We start from the raw sequence: 9,591 nt of genomic DNA, 5'->3' as shown, positions 1-9,591 counted from the left end.
CATCTGCTGGCGGGCTAATGGCTTACTGCCTCTCCATAATATGCCTTTGTGCTTCTAAAACACTGACTGGGACTTAAGGGGGCACATGTCCAGACTCTGAGAGGTATAACTACACAGTGCTTAAATTGAAGGGGAAAGCCTGCTTGTCATGGAGCCATAAATTGTAGTGCTCTGAGCCTGCAGGCCATTCAGTACTTCTGTTGGTCTGTAGAGGGCAGGCAGCAGGTAGTCAAATGAAGGGAAGACTGGCTTTAATGATGCCTGTTCAGGAATGTCTTGTACATTCCTGAGAGTGATATTAGTTCACTTTTAAGGTAATGGCAGCTCGGCTCAGATCCCTGACTCATTTTTTTTTTTGCATAATCCTGCTTCGCCTTAAGCCAGTGAAAGGGTCATTCACACAGCAAGAGTAAATGTGACAGTGTCCACCCTGAGAAAACTGTTTGTTAGAAATGTGAAAGTATTTTGGTAAGCGCATAGAGGGTGTACAGTCTGCCTTTTTAAATCCTGAATCATGCGTGAGTTTGTGAAAACAGTTTGTTTAGTGGCTCTGTCAGGTGCTACACACAGTATCCTGAGTGTGTCTGGGATTTCTTATGGGTCACTGTTAAACCATTGCAGGTATCGCCTCGGGCAATGACACATTAGTGAAACTGCTGCTATTAATCAGCCGAGGCACAACCTACAGACCAACCTTTACACTCACTACAGCAAGATAGTCAGGCGTTTGACACGAAACAAGCAGCACTGCAGAGGAACTGAAAATACATGACCGCGTCTGGAGATCCAGGTCTCGCATCCTGTTGCGACCTCTGTCCTGGGCCAGCTTCGAGCTACAGATGCCAGTCCAAGTAACTGCAGTCTAAACACAGGAAAATGGTTGGACACTGGCTGTGAAATTCTCTGAGAGGGAATGGGAAGTTTACAGCTCAGATAGAGCGCTGTTGACGTGGAACGGTGTGTAAAGAAAAGGTGAGCAGCCTGTGTACCGAGACGCGTTTTCAGCGGGAGGAAAAATCTGCTCTGTCTTGCACCACCCTGCCGCATGCCACATTCACAAAGGTCTCTTTACACGGGAGTGACTCTCAACCCCCTTTGGGCTGAGGTCGCTGAACATAAACTCCCAGATCACTCACACGTCACAGGGTCAGTGACTAACCCTCCTGGATGGACTCATGTAGAACTGGTCAGATTTGGGGGGGAAAAACAAGCACTTAAGCCCTCAGTTATTATTTAACATTGTGCAAATACAGCCAGTTGTCTAGTAAACCCACAGAAGATCTGAGTAAATCTACACTTAAAGCATATTCAGCTGTTTCTCCTGTGACTGCACCTGAACAAATTTAAGACAAAGATCAAAAAATATTTTACGTAATGAATAAGATATGAGTGACTCATTACTCTTCTCTGAGAGAAAAAAGTTGATCTGACATACATTTTAGTATAGTTGTGTGGGACTGAGTTTGTATTTAAGCATCTTTAGGTCTCTATAAGTGATTTACAAATAAAAAAAGCTACACTGACAATTCATCAAGAAAATAAGTGGTGTGAGGTTTTTGTCATTTATATGGTAAATTAGATGTACACCAATTATCTCGGCTTATTGCATCTGCTCTGTAAAGTGAAAAAAAAAAAAAAAAAACACACGCACATGAACAGACATTCTTGAATATTCACAAACCACTGAGGCATATGACACTTTTGATCATCTGCTCATAACAAAACCGCCACTACACCATTTATCATGGTGCTACAAATGCTTTAAATAGCTGCCTTTTATGTAATGTAAATCTTGGGAAGACAAATTAAACACCTCCCCGCTTACACCGACTTTGCCAGAGATACTGCAAGTGTGCACTATGTATTTACAGACTATCCCCATCCAGCCCCATTGCATTGTTTTCATTTGTGGCTAACAAATGAAGGGATTTGTTTTAGATCCTCCCTAAAATACAGCAGGAAGGTGTGTAATTACAGGATGATGTGTCTCAATATACAAAAAACAGACGAGAAAATACATATGCATATTACAATATTACACCGTGAGATCGCGGAAATGTGGGTAATGTTATGAATCAGTGAGGGGAAACCTCTACAATAGCTTACATTGTACTAAACTGCATATATTTGACGGCTCTAGTGATTTGCACATTTAGATTTTACACACAATATGCACCATCAATATAGGAACACATGCTGCCTTGTTATGGATTCAGCTATATAAAATTGATAAAATAACCTTGTGAAGTTACTTCAGGTATTTAATTCACTGGATTAACCAAACACAGACAAAACGCACAATTTCCAGGTGTTACATACAGAAGATAAAGAGAACAAGGTGGGGTGTGTTCAATCACCATCCATGATTGTTAGTAAGTTTGCAGTCAGTTTAGATGATGATAAAGGATGTATTGTTGCTGTGGTTACCGACAGTGTAGTAGGGTTTTTTTTGGGGGGGGGGGTAAACGTTTGGCCAGGTCTTAGAGATGAGCGTAAATACTAGTGTCTAATCTTCAGCATGACATGTGACATATGGTATAATAAATGTATGTTATCACAGGAGGCGGTTCGGCTTTATCAATGAGGATGCGTGTGGGGGAGGGGAGGGGAGGGGAGGCAGGCGTGCAGGCAACAGGTTAATTATGACCCGAGAGAAGGCGAGATTCACGCTTGTTGGTAAAAATAATAATGTGATTTTTTTCACCAGGAGAGTAGATGTAGGGATCATTTGTATGAAAGAAAAATGCACACGTGTATGATATTACTGTGAATCCAGAGCAGCGACTCTATTTTAGTTTAAGAACTGATTTAAAAACAGGTGGAATAGAAACCTCAACAGGGAAACAGTCACACTTCTGTAATGCAGCAGTGGTTATGGCCTCTGGAGAGCATGCACTCCATTTAAAAGTCAAGCTAAAGTCATGCTTTTTTAATAATAAAAAAACCCTCAGAGATTTAAATGCCAATTATAAGTCAGGAGATCCTCAGCAGTCCTGGGGTGATTTCACTTTGCTTTTTCCCAAAGATGTTATTGGCGCTCAACAGTTCTCCCATGTGATATTATTAGTTTATAGGTTTTGGTTATTTATAAGGAGCAGCTTCTCCGCTGTCATACCCACCATCATGATGAGCTGCGGTGTCTGAAAGCGTCCTGCTTGGGTTGAAGTTGATCAGCCTTTCCTCGAAGAGCGTCTCCGGACAGAAATTAGTTCCATAACTTGTCCCAAAACTACTTCACTCGTGACACGAAAGCCAATCCAACTCAAAAGAAGGCGCTCGGCTAGTTTTGGTGAGAAAACGCAGCGGATCAGGTGGACTCATGTTTGGGGAGGCTGAAGGTCAGGCTGCCCCGAGAAGCGAATGACAAGTATGTGCAACAGTTGCGACTCGGTGGATCACATGGGGGAAAGTTTGGTCCAAAGGAGCGGAGCTTCAGCCAGGAGGCGCACTGCCTCACCGCCTCCCACAGAGCCTCTGCCCCCAGCCTGAATAAGCAGAGACACCTTATACACACAGACCACATGTGAAACAATGCTGGGGTGAACAAAGGGGTGTGTTGGACTGATATTTTTTGGTATGAGCTGCTGATATTAAGGCACCTTTTACTACTTGTTGGTGTATACACAACAAAAGAAGATGCAAGCGCGCCACCTAGTGGAAAAAAAACTCAAAGTGCGTCCCAAGTTCTGTAGGTGGTGTAGAATATTTACACACTTATAAATTCTGTCTATGATATATTAAATTAAGATCAAAAGCAATTTACTGAAGTACTGCTTGTACGGGCCTACATTTCAAGGTGGAATATAGTTTTTACTCCACTGCAGTTGTAGGATTTTGCATAAATAACATAAGATCAGTTCATAGAAAATATTTACAGTAGTTATATTAATATTTTAGGAGTAGTACTATACCTTGACCAGTTAAAACACTTAAAGTATATTTAGTGTATTGATATTTATGCTACTGTCTATATTCTACACATATTTTGCAGAGTGTATTTAGTGTCTTCATATCAGACCGACAGCTGCTTATTCTGTAATTATTATTATTATTCTGTTATTAATGGTCTTGCTTGCAGGTGCACTATTTATTTTAATATTGTACTGACTACTTCAGTAAACAGACCAGTGTTTGCACATTGTCACTGCTTGACTTTAGGGAGTAAAGGTCATTGTGAAGCATTTGGCACTGAGGAGGTGCAGACTGGTGCTACATGCGTCATTACGCACAGTGAACCATGGCTACGCTGATTAAATCATGGCTTGCTGCATACAACTGAATGAGGCCCATCAGAGGAGATTCAAAAGTAGGTAAACGCAATGCCGACTGAAAAATAAGATGGTTAACGCCGAATTTCTGCCTATACTCTGCACCATACCAATAGAAATAATGTTTTGCAAGTGGCCAGTGCGCACTATGAGTCGCCTACTTTCACTTTTGATACTTTAAATACCATTTACCGATTAAACACTTGTAATTTTACTTAACTAAAATATAGAATGAAACGCGTATTTAATAACAGCTTGCAAGAATACTTATTCAATCACCGGTTACAGTATTATAGGATTACATGGTGATGAATGGGTAGAACTACATTTCCCAGCAGGCCTGTCGCTTAATGATGACGCACTAACAGCGAATTTTCACGAAGGTTGCAAAACAATTGCGTCAGAAAGTTGCGCACTTGTTTCTGGAAAGGTGAAGACGAACATTTCCGCTCGGTAAGTGACGCCAATGTTCATTTAAATGTCTCAAATTAGCAGCCATATATCAGAAAATCTTTTATTAATGGTGGTACTTAAATTAGTTGGTCAGACTAAACATCGTAGTACAAGTGAACAGCAAATACTTAACAGCGAAATGAGGCTTTAACGTTACGTAGCTGTGTGGTGTTAGCAAATGTTAGCTAGCTTAGTTAACCTATCTAATGCGACACCTTGTGATATTAAAGTTTATTTTCTTTACGTACTGGCGAGTGTTTTTGCTACATAACTTTAACTTTGCTGCCTAACTGGCTTTGTGACTCTCACCGTAACAGTTATAAAACCATGTGCCCAAACATTATGTCACACGTCTGTCTGTACCTGTCCTCCTCTCTGTTTGTCTGCCAGGCTGACACAGGATAATATATCGTGACCATGTTGGTGGCGAGGCTGACGTGCCTGAGGAGCCTTCCTCTCGCTGGGCTCCGTCCTGTGCTGTCTCATGGCTCCCCAGCCCTGAGGACACCCATCCTGAAGGCCTGTCCACCCCTGCTCAGGCCCCAGCAGGTACTGTGTAGTAACAGGCTGACATTCATGGCTGTCTAACATTTCTCTAAGCTTATTTTATAACAGCTTTCGCTTTTAATGAGGATCACACCAGAACCACGTACCACGCAGCTACTCTTGCTGTTTAATAGAAGATATTCCATTATTAGTCCCATGACGGGGAAATTTACAATGTTACAGCAGACAGGAGGAGATATAAAAGAATATGTACGGTAGAGGAAGTGTAAAAATAGAAATAATATAGTGTACAAGTGGCATATATTACAAAGTATTGCACATTGTGAGGTGAGGTAAAGAGATGAATAAATGTACTGCACAGAGTGAGGTTGCTCTGAATAAATATATTGCTCATAATAGTCTTGGGTCACAGAAGTGGATGTTGACATACATGCAAGATTACATGACAGTGGCTACTGAATGTATAGAAACTACCTCACTAAACACACTACGACATTGCTTATTACACATGAAGGCTTATATACCTATAACGTATTTTGATTTGTCCAAATCCATGTTTTCTTGACCACAACTAATTTTATTTTTTCATGGGATTCTTGAATCCTTAATTTTGAATTCTTGAAACATTGGGTCTCTCTCTTAATTCTAAAAAGAGGTTCGTCTAGACCAGCTCTTTATGGAAAGCGTCTTGAGATAAAACTTGTGCATTTGTATGTATGTGTATATATATATATATATATATATATATATATGTGTGTGTATATATAACGATTGATTGAGTGTCATTAAGAAATTCAAAGATGTTGGCAGCAGGTCTGGTTGGGTCACAGATTTGAACCCCTCAGCAGCCGCCCCGTCCCATCAGTGCCCCTTTTAGTTGACACCTTTGTTGCTAGGCAGAAGTTGTGAAGTGATTGTTCAAGAAGATTAAGGTGAAGTTCAATAAAATTGTGTATCCACATCTTGACAATTCAAAGGGAAAATACTTGTTGCTCGCAACCTGATTGTTATCAGTTTTGATTGATAAGGCTGGATGTGAAATCTTAGCCACTAAGTTAATAATTGTAGTTTTGTCTGAAGTTTATTTTTCTTTCACCAGGGTTTTTCCTCCAAGGCCAGATTTGGTTTCCGCCGTGGAAAGACAGCCAGAGAGGAGTTCAAAGAAGCAGCTTTTGAGCCAGCATCAGATACTGCCCTTAAAAGTAATCACTATTACATATACTAGATAAATACACATTTAAATGCTGTTACATTAGACTCTACTCTTGTGCAGTGTACTGAAATTGCCATAATGCCAGAATTTTTGAAGCACAAATCAAAACTTGTGACAGTCAATGTGTTTTACTTCTTGAGTATTTTGGTTTATTGCATTGGAAATCACAACGGAAAACAATTTAAAGTGTGTCTAAAATAATGAATGGTGTGTCCACAGTTCACAGCATGGGCAGAATGATTCTGGCTGGAGGTGCAGCGGTTGGCCTTGGAGCTCTGTGCTACTATGGACTCGGCATGTCCAATGAAATCGGTGCCATTGAGAAAGCAGTGTGAGTAGCAGTGTTTTGTTCTGACAGCTGTTTCATTTTGTTTTGAAGCACAGCTCCAGAGAAAGTTGGAGTGTTTGTTACCTTCCAAGAGATCCTTATTCACCTGGCTCGTCCCTCTCTGTGCAGGATCTGGCCTCAGTATGTGAAAGACAGGATCCACTCCACCTACATGTACTTTGCAGGCAGTGTTGGACTGACGGCTTTGTCAGCTGTAGCAGTGAGCAGGACCCCAGCACTTATGGGCCTGATGATGAGAGGATCCTGGCTGGTGAGCTTCATAACTCAAGTGTAACCAACATGAACTGATGGTTCTTTTTGAGTCCTCACTGCTGCAGTCAAATATCTGACAGTTGTAGGTGTATCAAACGGATATAAATATGTATGGTTGATGTCTGTTCTAACTCAGGCTATTGGAGCAACTTTTGCAGCAATGATTGGTGCCGGCATGCTGGTCAGGTCCATTTCCTATGAGCACAGCCCAGTGCCCAAACACCTCGCTTGGATGCTCCATGCAGGTTTGTATGATGATGTCTTATGGAAAATGATTTCCCTGTTTTGTTGTCACACTCAGCCTGGCAATTCATGTCATGTAGTCATGTAGTGGAACACTAGAGGGCAGTCATGTGTAAGCCTCAGAGTAACAGCTCCTGTTGATGGACTGGAGAGATCTGTTCTGTTGTTGTTTGTTTTCAATGTGATATTCAGTTCTCTTTTTGCTTTATTTATTGATAAGGTGTGATGGGTGCTGTCATCGCTCCTCTTACTCTCCTGGGGGGACCTCTGATGATGAGGGCCGCCTGGTACACAGCAGGCATTGTGGGAGGTCTCTCCACTGTGGCTATGTGTGCCCCAAGTGAGAAGTTCCTCAACATGGGCGGGCCACTGGCTGTCGGCTTTGGAGTGGTCTTTGCTTCCTCTATTGGTTAGTATAATGCAGTTTCACTTCACAAACCACGTCTAAGGTGCCCTACAGACAGTTCTGAACGCTACAAGTTTTGGGCTTCCAAACCATAAATCGTACTGTGTTAAAAGGGATTGTGTTGTTGTGTTGCTTTAGGTATAAATTACATGATCATGGATGGCCAATTTGAGAAACAGGTCCATGAGGATGAAGACCCATCAGACAGAGACAAGATTTAACACCTCCGTCTTGATAGTCGTAAGATTAATGGGGAAAAAATGCTGTTCCTATAAAAAGTAATTTACCAGGGTTGTTCACATTATTCCACTGAACGCTTAAAGACTACAGCAAAATACAACACCAGGTATTGAGTGTTTTAGGTATGCCTCGTGAGAAATGTCACTTCTTCATAAGATCAGAATCTATAAATGGCAAATCTGATGAGTAAATCACACCCACAGTGTTTGTTTTCACACAACCAACCCAGGAGATGTATGCAAATGAATTAGTTTGACATCACACAATAGAACAAATACTTGTTTTCTGTATGTATTCATTTGCATGAATTACTGAAATGAGCTGTTTTAATATTCTTTATATTATTATGATCATGGCATATACTAAAAGTATTTACATTAGCGGGCTTCACTTCTACTAAAAGCTGCGATGTGTCACTCAGTGACTGTCACCTGTGTATATCGATGGGTGAAAGGGAGGGTCAATAGGGCAAATTAACAGCTACCAATATTTGCAAGCAACGTTACAAAATGATTTCATGATCAGTTTAACAAGTGTAGGGAAAAAAACATTTATTTATCTAATAATTTAGTGGTCAAATATTAAGCAATGTGTGAAAGTGCTAAACATTTCAGTAGTTTTTGTAGATACTATAACAAGGGAGCTGATTAATCAGCAGTGTTCATGCACTTTATATTTAGATATCAGCTAATTAATTATTTTTATCTGTAATGCCGTCTTTAAATCCACACTGTACAGAATTTGTATTCATCAGTCTCACATCGAATGTTCCTGTCCCCATCAGGATCAATGTTCCTGCCGCCCACCTCCGCATTCGGAGCCGGCCTGTACTCGGTGGCCATCTACGGAGGACTGGTCCTGTTCAGCATGTTCCTTCTCTATGACACACAGAAGGTCATCAAGAGGGCAGAGACGCAGCCATTGTACGGCGTACAGAAATACGACCCCATCAACGCGTAAGTCACTCCAGGAAATTTAAGTACACTTTAAATGCAGATTTCTGCAGGACAATGTTAGTTATGTACTATGGAGCTCATATTCTTTGTAATCATACAGGTGTATGGGGATTTACATGGACACACTGAACATCTTCATGAGACTGGTGATGATTCTGTCTAACGGCGGCACCGGCAGAAGGAAGTAAACAACAGCACTCTGGTTTCAGCTTCAGTTTTACTTTCCACAGAGCTGAACAAAATCTTGTTTTATTACTAGCAGCATACACCAGGTGTTATCTCTTAGTCTTATCTAACTGGTAAAGAAACACGAATGCTTTGCAAGTGTGCGAAGAAGAGAATTGCCGGTAGAAAGAAGACGAATTGTTGTACATTGATAACACACCAAGACAGAGCTCTTACCTTCATTGTGGAAGCATCTGGTTCAACCTGGCGGTTACAGATGGGTTAAATCAGCATCATTTGCCACAGATGTGATTTGTATTCTTTATGTTTTATATTTATTTTCACTCTGTGGTGTTTCTGTTTGTAAAAAGAATGAGTTCAAGAATATCTGGTATATGCAAGAGAAATACTGACATTGCACTTCTGTATGGGATAAAGAGGTTGGCGCTAGTTCATATATTTCCAGCAAATATACAATAATTGTTTATACAGTCATTTCAATAATGGAATCACCCAATAAAGAAGGCAATAGAGATTTA

At 40.8% G+C, this 9,591-nt stretch overlaps 1 protein-coding gene across 1 annotated transcript; it reads left to right on the top strand.

The window, feature by feature from the left end:
- Nucleotides 1-4,639: 4,639 nt before the first annotated feature.
- ghitm (growth hormone inducible transmembrane protein) lies at nt 4,640-9,591 on the top strand. Its single transcript, XM_070852426.1, has 9 exons — nt 4,640-4,721; nt 5,112-5,270; nt 6,328-6,430; nt 6,661-6,772; nt 6,899-7,040; nt 7,179-7,287; nt 7,506-7,694; nt 8,716-8,887; nt 8,988-9,591. Exons 2-9 carry the CDS (start codon nt 5,139-5,141, stop codon nt 9,073-9,075), a joined length of 1,047 nt encoding a protein of 348 aa, XP_070708527.1. The 5' UTR covers nt 4,640-4,721; nt 5,112-5,138; the 3' UTR covers nt 9,076-9,591.

This window comes from Pempheris klunzingeri, chromosome 20 (genome assembly GCF_042242105.1).
Source record: "Pempheris klunzingeri isolate RE-2024b chromosome 20, fPemKlu1.hap1, whole genome shotgun sequence".
Classification (NCBI taxonomy): Eukaryota; Metazoa; Chordata; class Actinopteri; order Acropomatiformes; family Pempheridae; genus Pempheris; species Pempheris klunzingeri.
The sequence above is the reverse complement of the archived record's forward strand: the minus strand, read 5'-3'. Positions and strand labels throughout refer to the sequence as shown.

Coding starts and splice junctions, on each gene's coding strand:
- ghitm (XM_070852426.1), top strand. CDS start 5,139: ATGTTGGTGGCGAGGCTGACGTGCCTGAGGAGCCTTCCTCTCGCTGGG. Junction 5,271..6,327: donor CCCTGCTCAGGCCCCAGCAG/GTACTGTGTAGT, acceptor TTCTTTCACCAG/GGTTTTTCCTCCAAGGCCAG. Junction 6,431..6,660: donor ATCAGATACTGCCCTTAAAA/GTAATCACTATT, acceptor GTGTGTCCACAG/TTCACAGCATGGGCAGAATG.